The following is a 23,107-nucleotide window of genomic DNA, read 5'->3' on the forward strand; positions in this document are numbered from 1 at the left end:
CCCAGCTCATCAGAATGATGCCAGCTGCAGGACAGTCATTTGCTGCTAACTCCTTGCCAACTGGTGCTTCTTGTATCCATGTCGTGGCATATAGAAAAAGATGAAATTGTGTAACATCATCCATCTATTGTGTTGAAGATTCAGGTAAGAAGCAACAAATGCAGCTTTTCCTCTCTGCTACTCATCATTTTTTCCTGGTTCCTTTGCCCTTTCCAACAAGAAATGTAAAACTTCCCATGCATGGCACGAGTGCTTCAGTTACCTTTCACTGTCAGGAAGGCTGAGGTCACCGCATCGCTGCACATAAAAGTCACCCTGCAGCTGTCCCGGGGAGTCAGGTTCTTCAGCAGCAGCAGATGCCTGCGTCCATTTTCAAAGTAAACCATCTCAGTGTTCTCTGTAGTTTTGGCAGGTTCATCGTCAATCAGCCAGTTGTAATTGTAGCACTCGGGCTTGGAAAGGTAGCATTCAAACAGGGCTTCCCCTCCTTCCACGGCTTCCACATTCTCCAAGCCCTGGACGATGCTGTTCTTGGCTGGCAAAGAAGGACAATGAACAGTATTAATTGTTTTGCTGTGCATATCTGAATATTAACAAGCCTTGGAGCACTGGATGGTTCCCACTGCTGGAAAGCTGATGGAAAGGATGTGGTTCTCATAAACTGTGCTTGTAGAATCAATTAATTATAGACTAGTTTGGGTTGGGAGGGACCTTCAAAGCTGATCCAGTGCCACCCCTGCCATGAGCAGGGACATCTTCACCAGCTCAGGTTGCTCAGAGCCCCGTCCAGCCTGGCCTTGAAGGTTTAGCTGTTGATTTCAACCATACTCTAACACAGTAATATATTTAAAAAGTATTTTAAGTAGTGAGATAGTTTAAAAACAATGATAAACCTCTACGACCTATAGCATTCCATCTAGAATTCCTCCAGAAACCTGACTTCTGTTTTCACAAATAAAGAAAAAAATGTTGATGTTTATATGAAGCAGGGCAATGGTCAATAGGAAGGGAAAGCTCAGGAAGATAAAGTGTAATCAGATTTCTTCTGTCCCATGGAAGGAAACATTTCCCACAGATCTCTCAGCACAATTATCATCATAATTGGGGTGATGTGAATCCACTGACAGCTCGTGATCAAATCTTACTACCTTTCAAGCAAAGAAAATATGAGAGAATATTATAGTTGGCAAAGCTATAGCAACTGTCATCTGAATTAACAAGTCTGCCTCTAGGAAACACACGAAAAGTTAAAATCAGTATTAACAGTATTTTGAACAGTAAATTTCTGAAGTATTACAAAATCTCTCTGGTAAAGTATTAGATTTGTTTTCTCATGCGTGCAAGGTGAACTACGTGGTCAGAAACATGCACATATCTACACGCTCCGTCTGCTCACAGAGTCGTGCAGCAGTTGGCATTTGTACATCAGCAATCGGCCTGATGCAAAATTCAGTGTGGGCTGGTGCATGTGAATACAATTCATGTTAGACCAGCTATATGGACAAATTACATGCACAAGAGTGGGAATACACGGCTGAGTAAATACACAAATACCACACAATGGTCAGCACGCCCTATGATATAAACCAACGTCCTGAGAAATTCCTGTTTAGATCTCTGTGACCATTGTCTGGAACTGCTCTAAGAAAACAAGCAAGTAAAAAACGCTAAACAATTTATTTAATAGCAAAAAAAATAAAAGTGCATGAGTTACTTGCATGAGTTACTACAAATTTCTGTGTTTTATAATATTCATACTTATGGAGAACAATGACGGGTTGGCAAATTGTTGGAGAATGTATACATTTGTTAGAACAAATCAAAGCTATTTATTTGTGTGCTTTTGGAGCACTGGTTTCCTCAACTATGGAAGGCAAACAATTGCAAATCCTACCTCCTCTGGGATGCTTTTAGAACATATGTTCATGAATGCATTTTATATCCCTAATATGAAAAGTGCCTATCAATGTAGAAAATATTATAATAAATAATACCCTGCTCTCCCGTAATCACAGCTCTGATTAAGCAAGAAAGCATAATGACCCAATAAAACAAAAATGAAATCAGAAACATTGCTCTTGCTGATCACACTAATTTGCCTGGTGACCAAAAACAATAATTCCATACACAGCAGGAAAAAATGAGAAACATCAAAATAAAATCCTAAACTTAATGTTTTTATTTACTGTTTCTCAGGGCCCTCACAAACGCTGATGCCAAGTGAGAAGGTATTTCCTGAGTGATCAGTATTTGAAATAAGTCAACTACCAAGCTACTGTAGCTTGGCTGAAAAGAAAATGAAATTCCACACTATCCATTAGTTGTTTTAAAGCACACTGTGTGTAAAAAGCATTCTGTAACAGCAAAAATATTCTTATTATTCATTTGGATCAATGTTACATCTGTGATTTTACAATAATTCGGGAGGACACATCCCATTGCACTGAAGTTGCCGTTCATTGTAGAAGAGGAATGACGTGTCACAACACTTAATAAGTGAGCGTTAATAAGAACTAAGCTCCAGTGAAATGCTGCAGTTTCATATTCCGTTCCCATCAACTCCCAACTACTTTTATCATCATTATCAGTTCTGGAGTGAACACCAAAGAGCAGGTAGCTAATGAGTCATTTATTGTGAGGTGCTGCCATCACTTTTCCACCTCTTTTGTTTGGAACCCATGATAGTCTTCCTCTTTGGCTGGAAGACCTCACCTTGAACATCAAGTGTAGCCATCACTTTAATGCCTTCAGCTTCACAAGAATAGATGCCAGTGTCTTCTGGTATCGCAGGTTTAATTTTTAGCATGCTTACATTCCAGTCCTGATCGATAATCACTCGCTGCCCATCAGAATGTATTTCCTGATCATTTTTCTTCCATATGGCGTGTACTGGCCTAGAATATTGGCATATGAACTCTGCTGTGCCATCTTCATCAACAGTTATATCCTGCATGGGACTGACCACTTCAATGGTTGGATCTGTTAACCAACACGTCAGGAAGGACATGCATTAGTGGATCCTCATGGAAATGACAATTTAGAGATTTTTTTGACAAGCACAGAGCCTGTGGGAAGCAAGCAGAGTGACAGTGCAAGCAGGAGCTGACTGGGCACACTGGGGATTAGCAGTTTAGCCTGTGCTTGAGTCAGCATCAAGCAGGATTGAAGCAGAACTGGTACATTAGAGTAGAGCTATCACACTGGAAAATGGGCCACCAGCAATTAAGGTCTGTGCTCTAACAGTCTTGAATGTGAACTCCTGTGCAGTACAGCTGCTGGGATTCTCTCCAGGCTTATTTTTACTCCCAGCATTGCTGACACGCTCTAGATTAGGAAACACTGGATGCAAAACACTTCTGCTTCTCAGAACGTGGTGAGGGTGCAAGTCTGAGATGGATGAGTGCAACGGACGGGTCGCCACGAGTGGTTCCCTGTAACACTCAGCCTCATGTAGCAATAGGAAACTGGCATAAACTGTACTGGAGGTTCCTTGTATGAATAATCTGCAACCTCTTGTTGGAAAGAAACGCAATACTTAAATGCCAATAATCATCCCTGTCCTGTGGCTGCATGTCAGGAGTCATTTGCAGCATGAAGAGCAAAGCTCCAGCAAAACTATAACAAAGAAGGGCACTTCAGAGAAGACAAGTATTTATTTTTTAGATTAAGTATGTGTTCCAATGCATCAGAGACAGAGTTTGGGGGAAAATGATGATTTCCTTTACAGTAGCTGATCTAGAGATGCAGCTGTGTGAACCTCCTGAGCTCTCATCCCTGAACCATTGCAACCTCAGACTGGGAGCCCATAAAATGCTGGGAGCAGTTGGATGTGCAGCTCCTCTGAGGAAGGTGAGATCCATGAGGCTGCTTTTAAGCTTCCAGTCTCTCTTAAAACACTAATTCTGTTTCTAGGGAGGCAGCTGTAGAACGCAGTAGATCTGTGTAAACCCAGAATATTGTGAGCTTCCAAAGCAACCGAGGAGTCCCTCCTGAGATGTCAAATTGGACCACCTGCATGCAACTGCAATATATATGCTAAAAAGAAATTTCTCAATGAAGTCTGAAAATTGAAGTCTCTGCAACATCCTTCTCAGCAGAACTATGTCAACTGCCCCCCAAAATTGATAGGTCTACAATGAGACATAAAAAGATTTGGTCAGGGAAAGATGATGTATATTCTTATATTTTGAATACTTCTGATCACAAACCAGCTAGAATAAACTACGCTGGACCTCTGTCTGGAATGCTCCTCTTGAAGCTTGGTGCACCAGGTTGAGGATTTGGGATGCTACTGGCAGACCTTGGGAAGCAAAGATAGTCTTGCAAATGTCTTTTAGAAAGCTGTTGCAAGGCTTGATCCTCCTCTCTAAGGCTCCCTCTACCACTCCGTGTGTCTACATGTGTGTTTGTGGAGAGGAGGCATTTATGGCAGATCATGGAGATGTTTTGGTTACACCAGGACTGAAGAATGAAGAAGATATCTTTGCAGATGGGGAGTAACTGATGTTCCCTTTCATAAGATGTGGACGTGTGCTCCTCACAGCAAATGTCGCCTGTGGTCTTGGAGAAGGAAGGTGTCCTTGTCCCACTGCCCCATTGCTCTTTGTCACTGCTAGCCTAAGATCTTGGTAGCCCAATTCAACCATGCACAATGGCAGAAAGCTCCCTGGGATCTAGGAGCCAACATGTACATTGGGACCTGTAATTTTCACCCTGTCCAAGGTGGTCACAAGAAATCAGCAGCTCCTTCAACCTGTTCCGTTTCCCCTCTGCCCATACGTGAAGATGCCATCTTGCTGGGCCACCAAATGAATGCAGTTGTGTGGTAACAATATTGTGAAGGTCCAACAAGAAAAGATGTCGTGACATCTTGCTTATTACAGAATATATCCAGTTACAATCATGCCTTACACCAGGAGAGTGGGGCACATGGAACAGAGAAAAAGTCAACTTGTTCCTTGATGAAGAACAAGCCATGGATAGCTAGGTAGACTGAAATATGTGTAGTTTGAAGACAGATCTGTTTTTAGATTCCTGGACAAAATAAAGTACTTTAAATTTGCTGTTAACACAAGCACAGTTAGAATTTTACCAGTGTTTTACTTTCTTATTAAGTCAAGTGTTATTGAGCACAGTGTACCCAGGGAATTTTTAAATATCTTTCTCATCCTAAAACTATTATAGTCATACTCTACTGTGATTCAGGTTCACATTAAAGAATTCTTGCTTTAATATAAGCACAAAATATCCACATACATGTGTGTACTAGCATGAGATGTGGAGTTGGACCAGACGACCTTCAGAGGTCCCTTCCAACATCAATGATTCTGTGAAATGAAAACTTCTCAGGAGCCCTTTATTTGACTGAGTAGAATACCTAATGATGCATTTATTTTTAATTTATGCTTTAGGGTCACTGGATTTCTTCACCTAGAGATCTCAGAACCAGCTTCTGTCTCTGAAAATGTGAAACTCAAAACCGATACAAATGGACGTGGGATTTGTGGTTTTCACACATTATGTGTTTGCCACATCATTCTGACATTAGGAAGAAGTGATTTGGCATTTTATCTTTGCAGAGAGTTGGATTTTCTCAATGTACAAGGGACACCATTAACCACTGACTACAATTCCATATTGTGGATCATTGCAGTTATGGCAGACAGTTATAGCATAGGGGTAGATTTTGATAAAGTGCTCTTAACCTTTTATATCTCCATAGACACAAATCCTTTTTTCCAGGTAGAGAATAAGTGTGTCTTTTTTCTGAAAAATAACAACTTTTCCCAATGGCTATGAAAGGACTGGATGTGAAGGAGCTTGCTTTATCAAATCTGGAGCTCAGTGTTATTTGCAGCTTGTGGCTACCCTTACCAAATGAGAAAAACATTTATTCACAGACCAGAAAGCATTACTAGTGCAGTGATGACCCTTTTCTGGCAGTCCAAAAATGAGGATTATTTTGCCACTGTGTTACTGCAATCTCATATACCCTTTGGTTTCCAGGACAAGCTCTGGAGCCATCAATATAACAGCCCCAAGTCTTGTCCTGGGACCAAACTGAGCTCAGCACAGTGGTAACTCTCAATTTCCAGCTACATAATATTTTGTAGCATTGTAAAAACTCTTAGGGCGGACAGAAAAAATCGGGTGCTAGCATGGTGGTTTATGTTCAGCTCCGCTTAGATGTCAGATGAAAACAGCAGCCCTGACCCTGCAACCCTTCCTCACCTGGAACAACCACTGAAAAAATCCATGTGGTTGTACCTATAAGGCTTCTGGCATGAGTATGGGTGACTTGCAGAAGTGCAGGGTTGCAGAAGAACTGTGAAGGGATTTAGTAAGGGTAGCCTGGAAGGCAGAAGCACTAGTGCACTGAGTAAGTCCATAGGTGGCCATGTGTTTCTTTCTAAAAATGAAATACCTTTGACTAATAATTTAGCTGAAGATATAAGGGACCCGGCTCTGAAGGTGACAGTGCCGGAGTCATGGCACGCCACGTCATTTAGGGTTAAAGTGTGGACCATCCCGTCCTGCTCAGAGATTTCAGTCACAAAGTTGTTGTGAAGGGGAGATCCATCGAGCCACCACTGCACGTTCTTCACGCCGGGGTGCGAGAGCTCGCAGGTGAACGTGGCCGACTCACCCACAAAGACGTCTGTGTCCTTTAAACCAGAAACTATGACTGCTGCTTCTTCTGTATAACAGAGCGAGAGAAGGTGCCAAAGGAAAACAAAAGCATGAACACAGACATGTTGCTTCCTGCAGAACTAGGCCAAGCAACACTGCAAGATGTCCAGAAGAGTTAAACTTGTCATGCTGCTCCAGGTGAAAAAGAGATAAAATGTTCTTTAAGGGATTAAGACACCACCTTCCATCCTTCACCCACTTGCAAGCACAGTGTGTGTGTCTGCAAACACTGTTTCCTTGGGTGGAAACTCTACTCCATGACCAGGTCATGACTGGCTCTCCTGTGTGCTGCAACCATCTGCATTGACACAGTATGAGGTGGGAGGCAGAGAGCTAGCTTAAGATTTAAGTGTTTACTTACAGCACTTTAAAAGAGTGATAAGAATATCAACAATGATAGAAGCACTAATCAGTAATAACAAGAAATCCAGTATTTTTAAGACCACTGCTCCAAGCGAATAGTTTTTCAGTAGTACCATCGTCTGCTATGGTACACATTATGGTTAGTACATTGAACTACCTTAACTTATAAAAAATGGTCCATCCTCAGCCTGGATGTGTTTGTATCTTCACTAAAATCAGGAAATAAATGAATGGACTTTTAATTGTTTGCATCTGTGATAACTTTGGCCAGTTACTGTTGAAGATTTTGGGATAAGAAATCCAGGCAGCAAAACCAGAGCATGTCCAGCACATCTCACCTTACCTTGCACATACACAGAACCTGTGGTGATCTCGTATCCAGTGCTACAGGTATAATCCCCACAGTCATCAGGCTCTACACCATGGATGATCAGCTCAGCAACGCTGCCCTTCTGCTTCATCTCGTACTTGGCACTGGGCTGGATGACCACCCCTCCTTTCCTCCACTCAACAGGGGCGTCTGGCTTGGAGATCTCACAGTGCAAGACGGCAGTTCCCCCTTCTTCAGATTCTACGTTTTTCAGCTCCTTGTTAAACAGCACAGGCAACACTGCAGTGGAGAAGCAACTGCATCAGTGACAGTGATCAGAGGCGAGAAACTTGCCTGAAACTTCTCTGGCTTGGAGGTTCCTCACTTTGTGAACCACAACTTGCTTGCTGGCAATGTTTGGAGTACTGGTGGATGAAAGACTGGACTTGATAGTTTTAAAGGAAGGGAGAGAAGACACAAGCTAGACATGAGGAAGAAATTTATTATGCTGAGGGTCGTAAAACACTGGCCCAGGTTGTCCAGAGAGGTGGTGGATGAACCATCCCTGGAGACATCCCAGGCCAGGCTGGACGGGGCTCTGAGCAACCTGAGCTGGTGAAGATGTCCCTGCTCATGGCAGGGGTGGCACTGGGTGAGCTTTGAAGTTCCCTTCCAACCCAAACAGTTCTATTATTCTGTTGCCAAGCTCAGAGCCAGGGTTTTGGTTGCGCCATTGCCACTCATGGTGATCAGCTGCTGATACCATGAGGTTGTCCACTGTTGCTCCAAAAAGGACTGACACAGGTCAGAGGACCTCTAAGGGGCTTCACATGGGCACACACACAATTTTCAGTGTAAGCAGTTAGAGGTGCAACAGGACCAATCACATAATTCGGACATTCACTGAAATCACACTGAGCTGAACACTGGTTTTGGGGGCTAAACTCAGGATCTAAAAGCACTATCTTGTTGCTCAAGTCCAAAGACACAGCATTCAGTATAAAGTGAATAAAACCCTAAAATCCGAAACCATAGCAATTAGAAAAAAGCAAAGAGCCACAATTCTTTGGCAGCTGGAGCACAAATAGGTATAATGGCTCAATTTAAAATGGGTCTGTTCTAGGTATGGTGAAATACTCCAGTCTCCCATCCTCAGGTAGCAGGCAAGTTTTCTAACTGCTCTTGTGCACACCCTTCATTAGCAGCAGCCGCGGTAATAAAATTTGGTTTAAAAGGCATTTTATTATTATTATTTGAAGAACAGATTGTGGCTCAAACCCTTTCTCACAGTTGTAATTCACAGATATGGAGTGTTAATGATAATTCAGTGATAAAACTTCCATGTTACCCTTCTGGACGACACCCCTATAGAGGACAACATAACTTCTCTGCCTTCAAGCAAAGCTTCTCCTACCTTTGACTTGCAATGATGCAGTGGTTTGCTGATCCCCCGAGTCACACGTGTAATCGCCAACATCCTGAGCATCAGCATCATAGATGAAGAGCTCTACACATGTCCCCTCTTGCCGCATCTCGTACTTGTCACTTGGCTGCAGCACCGTGTCTCCTTTCCTCCACTCCACGGGCACGTTGGGTTTGGTCAGCTCGCAGCGCAGCACGGCCGTGCGTCCTTCCTCCACCTCCTCGTTTTTCAGCCAGTGTTTGAAAAGCACGGGCAGGGCTTGAAAGGGGGAATGGTGCAAAAAGAAGAAAAAAACCCAGAGTGAATCAAAAATAAAATACAGAGAAATATTTTATTTTTAAGGTACTGAATGCCATTCACGAAGTTCATGCACGACTCTGGTTGCATTTGCCTAAGGAGTTCTGCCAAGGCAGGAATACTTAAGTCTAAGTCAGACAGAGGAATTAACCCGCAGGAAAAAAAAAAAGTTAGAATCATAGAAACATAGAATCATTTTGGTTGTGAGACACCCTCAGGGTCATTAGGTCCAATCATAACCCAACCCTGCACTAACTCATGTTCCTGAGAACCTCATCTCTGCGTCTGTCCAACCCCTCCAGGGATGGTGACTCCACCACTGCCCTGGGCAGCCTGTTCCAATGCCCGACAGCCCTTTTGGTGAAGAAATTCTTCCTAATATACAATATAAGCCTCCCCTGACATAACTTGAGCCTCTTTCCTCTCTCCATGTGCTCCAGCCCCCTCACAACCTTGGTGGCCTTTGCTTCACTTGCTCCACTACCTCAACATCTGTCTTGCACTGGACAGCTCCAAAAATTGACATGTCCACCTCTCACCTCTGCTGAGCAAAGAGGAAATCATACCTTTAACCTCCAGTTTGGCAGTGGTCTTCCCATCAGCGCTGTGGCAGCTATACTCCCCGGAGTCCGCACGGTTCAAATCCTGAATGACCAGTGTGTGGACCTTCCCCTCCTGCTTGATGCTGAACTTCTGGTTGGAGCGGATCACGGAGGTGCCTTTCTTCCACTCCACTGGGACGTCAGGCCTGGACACCTCACAGGACAAGTGAGCCGTGCCACCCTCCTGTAGCTCCAAGTTGTGGAGTGCCTTTACAAAGGTGACTGGAGCAACTGTGGGGAAGAGGGAACCAAGACCGCTTCAACCACCTAATCCAGCATTGCCCCCAGATCAGAATTGGGTGCCTATAGCTACACTGTGAACCATATCAAAGAGGAACAAACAAGGTATTGACATGGCCTGTCTTCCAAAATAATTCCAGATGAATTAATGGAAACTTTGTTCACAGTTTTCAGACATTTTTTTTAGTAAATATGGTCTAAAACCACAGTAAGTAGCAGACAATTCAGGGCATATTCTTTACATTCTTTAGTATTGAATCTGACCTATCTTATCTGCTTGTTTCAAGAGAAGCTGGATGGTGTTCAAAGGATGCCTGCTTCACTCCATGGGCTATAAAAAGGACTGAAATGACTAGCTCAGATCACATGATCATAGAATTGTTTTGGTTGGACCAGACCTTTAAGATCAACTCCAACTCTTAACCAAAGGCTGTCGGTAAACCATGTCCCTAAGAACCTCATCTCTGCATCTCTTAAACACTTTCAGGATGGTGACTCCACCATTTCCCTGGACAATTTGTTCCAATGCCTGACAACCCTTTCAACATATCTAACTCTTAAATGCCTTAATCCCCCAAATTTCCAAGGACCTCTCAAACAGACCTCTCCAGAAGCTAAAGCAATGTTGGCAATGCTCTCCAGTACCTCCTCAATCCTTCTTCCCAGGGGGCTGCTCACCTTGGACCGTCAACTGTGCTGCTGAGGTATGCTGCCCGACTTTGAAGCTGATGGGCCCACAGTCTTCCAGTGTCACCTTTCTCAGGATCAAAGTGTGACGTGTCCCTTGGACTCTGATCTCATTCATTTCATTGGATTGCAGAGGAACATCCCCCAGGAACCACTGGGCATCCTGAGTTGTTTCCCGGGACAACCTGCATTCAAATACTGCGTCTTCTCCTTCACATGAAGTGACGTCCTTCAGCGTCTCCACTATGGTTGCTGCCGGTTCTTTAGGGAAAGGTCAATAGTTTGTCACCTACTTTCAAGTGATGCTTCCTATTTTCCTGGATTAAACATTTCATTATGCTCTTTCTTGACAGTACTATATTATTTGAAAGAATGACCACAAGGCATTAAGAGCTACATGCATAGAAATATAGTTACATGGCCATAGACTAATATGTTACTTTCTTAGAGATGCATAATGCATGTACAATTGTATACATACATTATGCACATATATTCGATAGTCTATAAAGTATGCATGTTATAAAATCATAGATTCATTTTGGTTGGAAGAAAAGACCCTCAATATCATCAAGTCCAACCATTATACTGTACTGTACGTATAATAAATATATATATTTATAATGCAATCTATGTATTGTGAAAATATTGTCAACATATTTTAGTGGGTGACATTAACATTAGATCACAGAATCATTGACCAAAGACCCATTTGTGGTTCCCTAGAGATAACTGACTCCATTCGTATCCATCTGAAATCAGTCCTATCTCTGAGATTCTCATGAATCAATTTGGATAAAGGACAATGTCTAGCTGTCAAATTACTTAATTACGTGCCCCTGCCATGGTACAAAGCCCAGTTCAGCTGTTTCACATGCAAATCCCCACCTTTCACGACCACAGCTGCAGTGGTTTGCTGGTCCCCTGTGTCACAGGTGTATTCCCCACCATCAGCTTCACTCAGGTTGCAAATCGTCAGCTCAGCCACAGACCCAGCCTGGTGCATCTTGTATTTTTCACTTGGTCGCAGCACTGTCCCGGCCTTCTTCCACTTCACGGTGGCATTTGATTTTGAGATTTCACAGCTCAAAGTGACGGTGCCACCTTCTTCAGCTTGCTGGTTCTGTAGTGGTTTTGTGAAGGTTACTGGCAAAGCTAAACCAAGACAGACCAGAGGGAAAAAGTTACGTTTCATTACTGTGTCACTAAGTCTTTTGTTTCATGAAACTGTTGTGCCATTCCAAATTTTGTCCAAACTCTGTTCCAAAATTACTTTAAAACTCAAACAAGAAATGTCAGAAAGTGCTGGATTTCCAGGAGCACTAAGGACTTTGCACTCCCCAAGAGTCACTGGGCACTGCACACACTGAGTATCTCTGGGAACATGTTCCTTTACACAGAAGCAGTCATGGATATGGTCTCTTGAGCATCTAATTGCATGTATCTCCAAAAGGATACCAAAGTTGCAACTCAAAAGCCTCCACGTGATATCTAAATTATTGGGTATTTGAGAGGGTGCATGGAGAAACACCATTATTCAATGCTCCTCATCTGAAAATTGGACCCAGAAGAGAGATGAACTCCATAAGTTTCTACACTGATGTGTATCACTGAGGGGTCAAGATGGAATTTTGGTGGGTTGATTCACAATCTGCCACATGTAGAAATTTAGTTCCTCAAGTCCAGCTCCCTAGAGGAACCTTGGTGGCCCCACAGTTACAGCTGAGTTGGTGTTTACAAGGGAAAGAGATGGGGTTCTAGAAATCAGAGTGAATTCACAGGAACTGGGTAACAGATGTGTGTAAGAGGAGAGAGATCTGAAGGTGCTTGTGGGTGATGTAGGAACTGATGGTGTATTTTGTGGGACATCTGGGCAATGGCTGGGCTCAAGGTTTTTTGTACAGTTGCCTCTGCAGTGAAGACATCCCATTGTGTAGATGGGTCCTGCGGCCCCAGCCTCTCATGACCCAGCAAAGGAATAAGTAGGAGAGAGAATGCATGTCTTTGTGAAGACCCAGTCTGTCAGACTGTATCACTGTTGATTCAGAAATCCTTATCATAAAAAAAGGGCCAACCTCACTGGTAGAGTGTCCCTGACTCCTACGTATGGAACATCTACACTAACCTAGAGCTCCCTAAAAGGTGAAGTGAAAGCTTTTTGTCACCTTTCACTACTAAGGATGCCATAGTTTGCTCATCACCAGAATCACAGATGTAGTCTCCAGCGTCCTTCAGTTGTAGATCATGGATGAGTAGCTCCACAGCAGAGCCCATCTGCTTCATCTCATACTGATTGCCATCCTGGAGTGAGACTGACCCTTTTTTCCACCTCACTGGTGTGTCGTGTTTGGAGAGCTCAGCATGAAGGGTGACCATAGAGCCTTCCTCAGCTTCCTGATTTTCAAGTTTGTTTTCAAAGAGTGCTGGAGTGGCTGGGGCCACACACAGAGACACAAATGAGCAGCCGCCATCAGAGGATCTACTCACAGTACAAAAACTCTGGTATCACCGAATTCTGGCGCCAGTGTCACAGCAGGCCTGACCTTCATGGGAGAGCCCTCAAGGGATATTTCAGGAGATGACATTTCACAAGAACATCCTGGCTCCTCTTTAGTTTTGCTGATCTTGTATCCCAGAAAAAGTTACTGCAGTATTGTATTTCTACTTGAGTACACTTTAAAAATTTATATATTGGCACATTGCACCTATTTTTGAGGCCTCAGGTACTAGAAGTATTTAGGTGCCTCATCCATTATCTGGAGTTGAGCACCCAAGTAAGTTTGAGCACTTCAATTCTTGAGCACCATTTTCCCAGGTGGAACTACAGTTTAAAGGATGGTTAAGCATCAGAAATGGTCTCATTCTAATTCTAGTTCCAACCTTGGTTTTCTGAATGACCAGAGAGAGGCCCTTGGGTCTAGGGCTGATGACACAGTTGGTGTCCCTTCGTGTTCATTGCTCAAGACTCCACAGGACTTAACTTCTGAAAGCAAAAAGACTCAGCTGCTTTATACCAGCAAACTACATCTGAAGTCAAGTACTGTAGTTAACACCATCTCATTAATGCAAAGCTAAGGAAGTGGAGCAAGTTTCTCATCTTAAAAAAAACCCAAACCAACCTACCTTTCACAGTTAAAGTGGCTGTCGTTTGCTCATTTCCATTATCACAGGTGTATTTGCCAGAGTCTTCTGGTTTTAAGTGATAAATCTTTAAAGTGTGGATTGTTCCCTCCTGCCTGATTTCATATTTGGAGCTGGGGGCGATCACCTGGGCACCCTTCTTCCACTCCACCGCAGCGTTAGGCTGGGACACCTCGCAGCAGAGGACAGCTGTTTCTTCTTCCCGCAGCTCTGTGCTCTGTAATTTCACCTTAAAGACTGGAGGTGGCACTGAAATTACAAACACAGCAAAGGTGTTTACAGTGTATTACAGTATTTACAGCTGAACAGTTTATAAAAAATACTTTAACTTCTGTGTTATGTATTGGGGAGTCAAAACAAGTTAATAGATTTTGGATAAAGCTCACAAGTATTTGCTGAAGTAACTGAAGTACTAATAAAGTGGTTTACAGATGTTTTAGCTGGTTCATGTGGGATGGGGACTTTGACCAGACCAACAGCTTCAAAGAGGGGAGGAGAAGGATGTTTGACTGAGAATTTATTTAAAACAGTGTTTAGAGAAAGACTCCAAAGAGGAAAAAAAAAGAGAAGGGAAAGAGGAAGCAATGAAAATTATGGATCTGTCAATCCACCTACTGGAGCTACCCCAGTAATTTCTCCAGAATCCAGTCAGCTTCAGGACCTTGGTGACATATCCACTGTCTACCCATGGTGACAATATATGAGACCACATTAATACATCATGGGTGGTCTGAAGCACAAGCATCCTACTGACTTGAGCTAACAAGGGAAGAACTAGGATTTACTGTTAGCATAAGCAAAACGTCACCTGTCCTCACCAATCCCATTCCTTTCCCACATCGCAGAGAGCCCTTACTTTTTACTGTGAGCTCTGCTGTCGACGTGTGGGGTCCCACTCGGAAAGTGATGGTGCCAATGTCCTGCTCAGTCACCTTCCTCAAAGTCAGGGTGTGAATCTTTCCTTTTTCCACTGAGATCTCATTCATTTCATTGTTTTGCAGGGCGACATCCTGGAGCTTCCATTCGACATCCCTTGCGTTTTCATGAGAAACCTGGCACCGGAACGTGACATCGTCTCCTTCAAACACCACCATGTCCTTTAGGCCACTCACAATGGTCACGTCAGGCTCTGCAAATAGTCCCATCAGTAGTCAAAACATGGATCAAATCATAGAAACACTGAATAATGTAGGTTGGAGGGGACTTCTGGAGGTCATTTTGTCCAACCACTGCTCAAAGCAGGGCCAGTTCACAGCAGGTTGCTCAGCGCCTTGTCCAGGTGAGCTTTAAGTACCTCCAAGGATGGAGATATCAGAGCTTATCAAATCATATTTCAAATACTGCTGGCTCACTAGTTTCAGTGTACGTGGTAACGTGGCCAATATCTTTCAGTTAGTGGTTTTATTCCTTGCCCTTTCTCAGAGATACACTGAGTATTAATTTTTTTTAAATTACACATTTGGTAACGTAATCGAGTGAATAAGATGTGAATGCTAGATGCCAAATTCAGGATTTTAAAACTTATTACATTTGCACTTAGATATCTTCACAGAATAACATCAAAACCTGATTCTCTGCACTGTCTTTTTGCAAACAGAATGGCAAATACTCTGTGCTGGGTTTCCAGACTGGCTGGGGATCTGGCTGGCTCTGTGCTCTCAGCAGGACTAACTGGATTAGCTTGAGAACAAGGCATTTGCTCTTCAGTTTGCTCGAGCCCTGCTTCTAGGACAGCTGGGCACCTGCGGATCTGTGCAAAGATCATACAGACAGCCTGCAAGAGCCAAAAGCTACATGTACCCCAAATCTGCCGGGCAATACCAAAGGGGAAGCCGTGCAGCTTTCATCTGAGCAAACAGAGCACATATTCATACAACTGAGGTCACCATCTGCATGAAAAATGGGGCAGCTGAGCATAATGTACAGAGTATCTACAGTATCGAGTAGCCTGTGGAGATGCTTGCAGTGATTGTTCCACACTGGCGGTCCAACCCAAAAGCAAGCTCTGTCTGTAAGGATATGAAGGCCAGATGCAGCTGCCATGTGACTGGAAGCTGGGGAACAGACCATCTGTTCACTCACATGCATATGATGTCAAGCAAATATTTAAAGCTATGAGTCAAAAACTACAGCTGCATATCCTCCCCTGTCCACCAAGTGAATCTGGTTTCGGTGCATTCATTGACCATAATACATCTATATATATATATTTTTTTTAATGATACTGTTCCCATGCTTTGTGGTTATCACAATTGTTTATCATAAACAGTTTTTTTTCCCCATATTTTTATATTATTTGCCTAGATAGAAGGGTGAGCCTAAATTTCACCTTCAACTGACATTCTAGAAGTCTGGCAGTATTTGTATTTCATTGCCTGTTTTAGTTGGATGAGCCTCCTGAGCTGAATAAGGCAGAGGTAGAAAGCCATGGCAAAACTACTAATGAAATTTCCAGAAGGAACCCAATCTTCTTCTGCTCTGTAACTGAGGAAGACTTTGCTAAGGTGGTGTTCAGATTAATGAACTTTCGATTACTTGTTACCTCAGTGCCCATAAGTTCTTATGTGACAGCAAAGTTTGGCTGCTTTGGTTTTAAGACAGAGTTAGGCCAAAAAGCCCAGCCCAGGGCTCTGAGCAACCTGATCTGGGTGAAGATGTCCCTGTTCATGGCAGAGGGGTTGGACTGGATGAGCTTTGAAGGTCCCTTCCAACCCAAACTAGTCCACCGTTCTATCTTAACATCCTAAAGTGAAAATCCCCTTGCACAAATAAATGTGTCTTGCCTTTCACGGTCAGTTTTGCAGAGCTGGTCTCATCTCCAGCCTTGCAGGAGTACTCTCCGGCATCGCCAGGCTCCAGGCGGTGAACACGCAGCTCGCGGATGGTGCCGTCCTCCCACATTTCGTACTTGGAGCTTGGGCGAAGGACCGCTCCATCTTTCCTCCACTCCACTTCTGCTTTGCTGATGGAGATCTCACAGCGCAGCCTGGCCGTCCCTCCCACTTCCACCTCTTCGTTCTTCAGCTGCTGCGTCAGCCGGGGTTTGACGGCTGCAAATTGAAAAACAATTAATGCATGATTCATTAGTTTCAATGTCAGGTCTCCACAACTCAGTGCAAGGCACCTGGGGTCTGATGCTGCAGTAAAAAAAAATACATTAAGTGGTTATGTGATAATAACAACCCTTTTTTTCTCTCTATAAACAGACCTGTGTTCTTTATATCCAGACAAGCAGAGGACCAGAAAGTCTCCCCAATATGTTTGTTTCCTGTAAATTCAAAGGCATCCACATTACACCTCTTGTGCGTTTGCTCTGGGCATTAGAAACTCCCACACATAAGGATCTTTACTAAACAAAGTTTGGTACTTTCTGATTATAACTATCACAGAATCACAGAATGTTAGGGATTGGAAGGGAAAGCTGTCTATTTTTATAGAAATACTTATGACTTCCAACACCATAAATGATGCAAAGCTTTAAATACATCTCTCATTGCTAGGTTTTCAAGACACCAGACCATCCAGATAACACACACACAAACAAACCACATTGATACAAGTAGGACATGGGGCAGCTCAGACAACAGCTCGTCACTGATGGAAAAGGGAATATCCATCACGTGTGTGTGCGAGCAGGTGTGAAAACAGGAGTGTCAGCGCTTGTGGTTCTGTCTAAAATCTGTTGCAATACATGCAAAGCAAACACAGGGCTCGCTCGTTTGCAGTTGACCCAGAGACTGCTTCATGGGTCACATTCAGCCAAGAGGATGGGGTTTGAGAAGCTGTGGCTTAGATGAAAGCCACAAGTTCCACTCAAGAGTCTGAGATGACCATGAACATTTTAGAGATGCTGCTTAACCACAGACAGTATTCCTGGTTTGTTTGAACACAGTGTTCTCAGGATCTTCACAGGGGGGTATTACAAAAATTGAAAATAGTAATTTTTTTTAAATGCTTTTGTAAATGATATATGGTTTCTTATTGTTTTAACTGAACCAGCAATGAATGTGAAGTGTCAAAAATAAAGCTCTGTCAGAAATTCAAAATCCTCATGATGCAGAGCTTCTTGCTTTTATCATATCAGAGGAAGAGATCAAGACACTGTACACTGTGCTTTACAGGTTTAAATAGCCATTCTACAAATCCTGTCCCACAAGATACACTTTTCTGTGTTCTAGTTTATGACAGGGCACCTGCTTTTCTCATTATTTTAACTTTTGGAGGGCTTTATTCACCACTAAATAAAAGAATAAACTGCACACAATTTCACAAATGCCTTTTATCCTCTGTTCTGTTCTGATGCAATGCTAACCATTCACTCTGAGGACTGCTGTGCTCTGCTGGTCTCCTGTATCACACGAGTAATCAGAGGCATCTTCTGGCTCTACGTTATGGATCACAAGTTCAGCTGTGCGACCACTTAATTTAATTTCATATTTGGCGCATGGGAAGAGCTCCATGGTGCCTTTCCTCCACTCCACCGTTGCGTTATCCTTTGTCAGCTCGCACTGGAATTTCACCGCGGCTCCTTCTTCTGCCTCCTTGTCTTTGAGCTCCTTTTTGAAAAGAACAGGCAGAGCTAAAGGGGGAAAAAAGAAGCAACAGGAGCTTTTATTGAAGACTGAGTCAAGTCCTGATTAACACAGTAAGACTGACACTTAGCAGAACAAGATATTGTGTTTTGCATGTACTATATTCTTAAGAAGGATCCATGTTTTCTAATTTGCCTGGACCTCCTAGTAAAAGTTGTTGCACCACAAACAGCTCTTGGTACTTTTATTCCCTCGACTCAAATCCTTCCCAGGGTTGAATTCTTTGAATGAATTTATCCTTCAGCTGACCTGACAATTATCTCAAGAGTAAAGATATTTGAAACATCATGGAAAGCCTTGATAGATCAGGAAGGTTGTCAGTCCAGTTCCAGGATTTGGAAGAAAATCTTTCTTTAAATAATTAACCACATGTCATACGGAATGCCCAGACTTTATGTTAAAGTATTGCTCTTTATTTAATTTCTCCCCAGCCATAAAGCTAGAAAGTATTTCTTCTCAGAACCCAAAACTCAAATGCAGCACTGGAAGAACAAAGTCTCATCCTCTTCCTTTCTCATTAAAAATAAATAAATAAAAATAATAAGAATTTTAAAAAATCGTCCTAGTAGATCATGAAAATATTTATAGGGGAAAAAAAAAAGTCATGTACTTAAAAATATTCTCAACCAAACTGTTGCATTGTATGTTGGACGGAATCTGTTGCTTTAGGAGTCAGCTCCCACCACCTACCTTTCACATTTAAAGATGCCTTGGTTTCCTGATCCCCAGTATCACAGCTGTATTCTCCTGTGTCTTCTAACTTGAGATTATGTATTAAGAGCTCTACCAGGCATTCCCTCTGTCTCATTTCATATTTCTGGCTGGGCTGCAGCCCCACTCCTCCTTTCCTCCATTCCACTGCAGCGTTGGGTTTCGACAGCTCACAGCAGAATGTGGCTGTGCTTCCTTCCTCTGACTCCTTATTTTGTAGGGGTTGCTTAAATGTGACAGGCAGTGCTGCAAAATTTGAGAGGGAAATGTTTTAAGAGCCCCCAAAAGACCCAGTCCTACCATCATTCTTCAGAAATGGACTATTATAGCGATTCCACAATCCTTGGGCTACAACTCTCTGTCTTGGTAGCATCTTTATTGAACCATTATGTGAACCAAGAGCTGAAGGTATATGGTGAGGTGAGAATAGATCTGGTCTTAGAAAGTGATCCATAGAATGTCCTGCTTTGTGATCTGAAGAAGTCAGACTTTTCTGTGGAAGTGTCTCCATGCAAATTAGGGAGGTTTTAGTCAAAGATCACCGTGACATAGAATCATAAAACCATTTTGGTTGGAAAAGATCATCAAGTCAAACCATGTCCCTAAGAACCTCATCTATGCATCTTTCAGATACCTCCAGGGATATGCTCTCCCTCACACGGATCCTTGTTCCTTAATAAAGGCCTATGAGTTTGCAATATTAAGCAAAGAGAATTTTCCTCTCAAATAAAGTTTCTAACAACATATGAAAGATCGAAATATCATTCAAAACACAAGAAGAGGCAGTACTGTAAAAGATGACAATAAGGTGACAAATAGAAGAGGAAATTTAGATTTCAGGCAAGGTCTACCATCTACCAAGGATGTTAGATGGGGTAGAGGAAAACAGATATTGATGGAGTTGTATGCTACCAAATTTTACACCTGAGGCTCAAAGCCTCAAGTAATAGCACATTCTCATGTTCTAGAAATGCTATATCCCCCGATTGTTGCATCTCTTATCATCCCAGTCAAGCATTAAACACAATTAGGCATCCCTTCTGCCTACTGAAGCAATCAACAACTCAAAATAACCATCATCCTGACTAATTTATTTTCTGTTATCCATTCCCATATACAGCCACACTCCCTGCACTCAGGAGGATTTATTGTATTTCAACATCATGACAGCATTTAATTGCTTTGATGCTGATTAATCACTCCAGAAGAACCTTTCTAACTCAACCATGTATCATTCACAAGTAGAATATACATGCTGGTATGGACCAGCAGCAGAGCAAAGAAATAGCCGTAGAGAACACGGAGAGATGCTCCTTTCACTTCATCTCTACTGAGCCAAGGGTCAATACTCTGCCTACCGTGCACGGTTACTACAGCCGTTGTCTGCTGATGTCCAGAATCGCAGGTGTACTGTCCTGAATCATCCAGTTCTAAGTCATAAATGACCAACTCAGCAGTGGAGCCCTGCTGCTTCACCTCATATTTCAAACCAGGGTAGAGAGTGGTGTCTCCTTTCCTCCACTCTACTGGAGCGTTGGGTTTGGTAAGCTCACACCTCAGTGTTGCTGTACCACCTTCTTCTGCCTCGGTGTTCTGAAGCTCTTGTTTAAAAAGTGCTGGTAGGGCTATAAAATAGAAATATATCTTGGAACACACTGCAGGTGGGGTTTGGGAAAGTATTAAAAAATTTAAAAAATTTAAAAAGAGACCACCAAAAGAGCTTTTAGCCAGATGTCTCCAAACCTCAATGGTCTAGATTCAAAGTACAAGGCTAGTTCCCCAGAGAATTACTAGGAATATCTGCAGAACAAGAAGAAACACATTTCAAGAAGTTAAATTTGCCATGAAGTTTATAGAAGCTTAATCTAATCTATGATCTAAAAATGGTGGGATATTTTTCCAACTATAAAAGTAGCCAGCGTGCTGCTCTGGTCGCTGAAGAGGTGTTCTGAAGAACAGCAAGGAGTTGTAAGAGTTCAGATTGCCACTTTCGGGAGAGATTACAATTATCCTGACAGTAATGAATTGACAAAATACACTTAGTTCTGCATTGCAATTCTCATTTTCTACCTGTTTGCTCTATTTGGCTGTACAAACCATGCTATTCTGCACACCTTATGAATTGTAGACGGCTCTTCTCCATCAGTGACACTAAACCACAATTTTTATTTTCAGAAAATACTATAACTTTTTCCTTTTTTTGTTACCATTGACTGTCAAAGTGGCCGTTGTCTCCTGATCTCCGCACACACAGGTGTAATCTCCGGTGTCCTCCACATCCAGCTCATGGATCACCAGCTTTGCAACAGCCCCATCTTGACTCATTTTATATTTGCTGCTTGCTTTGAGCACCTCCTGCCCTTTCTTCCACACCACCACGGCAGGTTTGGTCAGTTCGCAGCACAGAGCAGCTGTCCCACTTTCTACAGCTTCCAGGTCCTTCAGATCTTTTTTGAATTCTGGAGGCAGTGCTGAAGAGTAAAAGAATTACCATAGAGAGAGTGAATATTCCTTAAAAAGAAGCCAGATGAGGTCCTGGGGGAGAGGACACATGGTCAACTACTGAGCCATGGTCCAGGTCAGTGAGACATGATGGAAACATCTGCCCTGGTTTCCCTGGACTCTGCATTGGGGCAAGGAAAGTGAGAAGGACCAGCACAAGTGAGGAGGATGACAAACAAGAGTCAGCCCTTTCCAAACTCTAACAGAAGGAAACATGTAAGGAAAGTCCAAATGAACACAAACCTTCGAGCAAACAGAAAGGGAACCATAGCAATAGAAACTTGGGCAGGTCTAAGGTTTGGAGTACCTTAGTCCCAAGGATTACTTTACCATGCACTGTTAGGGTAGCTGTGGTGGTGTTGTCTCCACACACACAGGTATAGTCTCCAGTATCGTTCACATCTAAATCATGAACTACCAGCTCCACAACACATCCTTCCTGTCTCATGCTGTACTTGTTGTCTGGGGTGAGGATGTGATGATCTTTCTTCCACTGAATGTGGGCAGGTGCCTTGCTGAGTTCACAGTGCAAAGTGGTCGTTCCACCTTCTACCGCTTCCTTGCTGGTCATTTCTTCTTGGAAAAATGGAGGCACAGCTGAAGGATGCAGGTAAAAAGTGTTACAAAAGGAGGATATCCAGGGATGGGCAAGAGTAGGGGAAGGTTGTGAAGGTTATGGAGGGGTGAGTATCAGAAGCAAAGAGAGGAAAGAGGAATTAAAACATCCTAGTGGAATATATCCCCTCATCCTTTTGGTTTTATGCTGGCTTCCTACTAGCGAAGATGCACTGTCCTCAAGAGATTTACACCTGCTTTCTACAAGTTTTCATGTAAGAAGAATAAAGAATATAATCTCTGAGCTCGTTCATTCACAGGTGTGTTGGTGTTTTCCACAAACTTCAGGTCTTTATACTCCCTTTTCCTACTTACAGAGTAGGACTGCTGGGCTTTAAGTGTTGGCACAGGTTGGCACTCATCATCATCTCTTCTTCCTTGAGATACCCTTGAAAAGATGCAGCCAGGGCTCACGGATTCTTCTTGACCTCAAAGAAAGTCTCCAGATGCTGATTCTGAGCCTGTCTTCTTGTGTCAGAACATCTTTTCCCCACTTAACATAATTCTAGTACCCATTGCAAGTTATCTGCTTGAAATAAGTTTGGTGACCTCAACGTATGTCCATCTATTAATTAGGTGGGATAATGAGATATTCCCCCTGTTTAATAAAGCTGGATATCTCAGATCTCAAACTTAGTCTCTTACTCCATAGTAGTGCAGTTAAGTTAAAAAATCCAGACTATACACCAGGTTTAGCTTCCCTGATTGGGCACGTTTCCCACCTCCAGCAATGTTAAGCTGAAACACCAGTGTCATTTGCACAGCAACTGGTTCTTACAACAAAATAAGACCAAAAGGAGGTCGCAGAAATAATTTATTCTTTCCTGCTTAGAAAATCAGTCTCCCACTGCAAATCTATCTTTGTGCATTAGGATAGAGGCTATGGGCGCAAAACCCAACATAAACATAACTCAGTAGAGACTAAACTATAACT

The 23,107-nt window shown here is 42.8% G+C and overlaps 1 protein-coding gene across 25 annotated transcripts in view; it reads right to left on the reverse strand.

Moving 5' to 3' along the window:
- Nucleotides 1-23,107, reverse strand: part of OBSCN (obscurin, cytoskeletal calmodulin and titin-interacting RhoGEF) — a 198,490-nt gene that overhangs the window by 78,892 nt on the left and 96,491 nt on the right. For 12 of the 25 annotated variants that reach the window (XM_071805408.1, XM_071805404.1, XM_071805396.1 and 9 more), the window contains 16 exons: nt 21,889-22,155; nt 21,264-21,527; nt 20,415-20,681; nt 19,036-19,302; nt 18,066-18,332; nt 16,537-16,803; nt 14,610-14,882; nt 13,736-14,002; nt 11,501-11,767; nt 10,604-10,873; nt 9,650-9,916; nt 8,778-9,044; nt 7,397-7,663; nt 6,425-6,697; nt 2,713-2,979; nt 263-535 (listed from right to left, as the gene is read on the reverse strand). In XM_071805408.1, the coding sequence (XP_071661509.1) occupies nt 263-535; nt 2,713-2,979; nt 6,425-6,697; nt 7,397-7,663; nt 8,778-9,044; nt 9,650-9,916; nt 10,604-10,873; nt 11,501-11,767; nt 13,736-14,002; nt 14,610-14,882; nt 16,537-16,803; nt 18,066-18,332; nt 19,036-19,302; nt 20,415-20,681; nt 21,264-21,527; nt 21,889-22,155 (4,290 nt within the window). The remainder of the gene's footprint in view (nt 1-262; nt 536-2,712; nt 2,980-6,424; nt 6,698-7,396; nt 7,664-8,777; nt 9,045-9,649; nt 9,917-10,603; nt 10,874-11,500; nt 11,768-13,735; nt 14,003-14,609; nt 14,883-16,536; nt 16,804-18,065; nt 18,333-19,035; nt 19,303-20,414; nt 20,682-21,263; nt 21,528-21,888; nt 22,156-23,107) is intronic. The other 13 variants (XM_071805413.1, XM_071805412.1, XM_071805410.1 and 10 more) reach the window with 8 other exon arrangements.

This window comes from Patagioenas fasciata, chromosome 2, assembly GCF_037038585.1.
Source record: "Patagioenas fasciata isolate bPatFas1 chromosome 2, bPatFas1.hap1, whole genome shotgun sequence".
Taxonomy (NCBI): Eukaryota; Metazoa; Chordata; class Aves; order Columbiformes; family Columbidae; genus Patagioenas; species Patagioenas fasciata.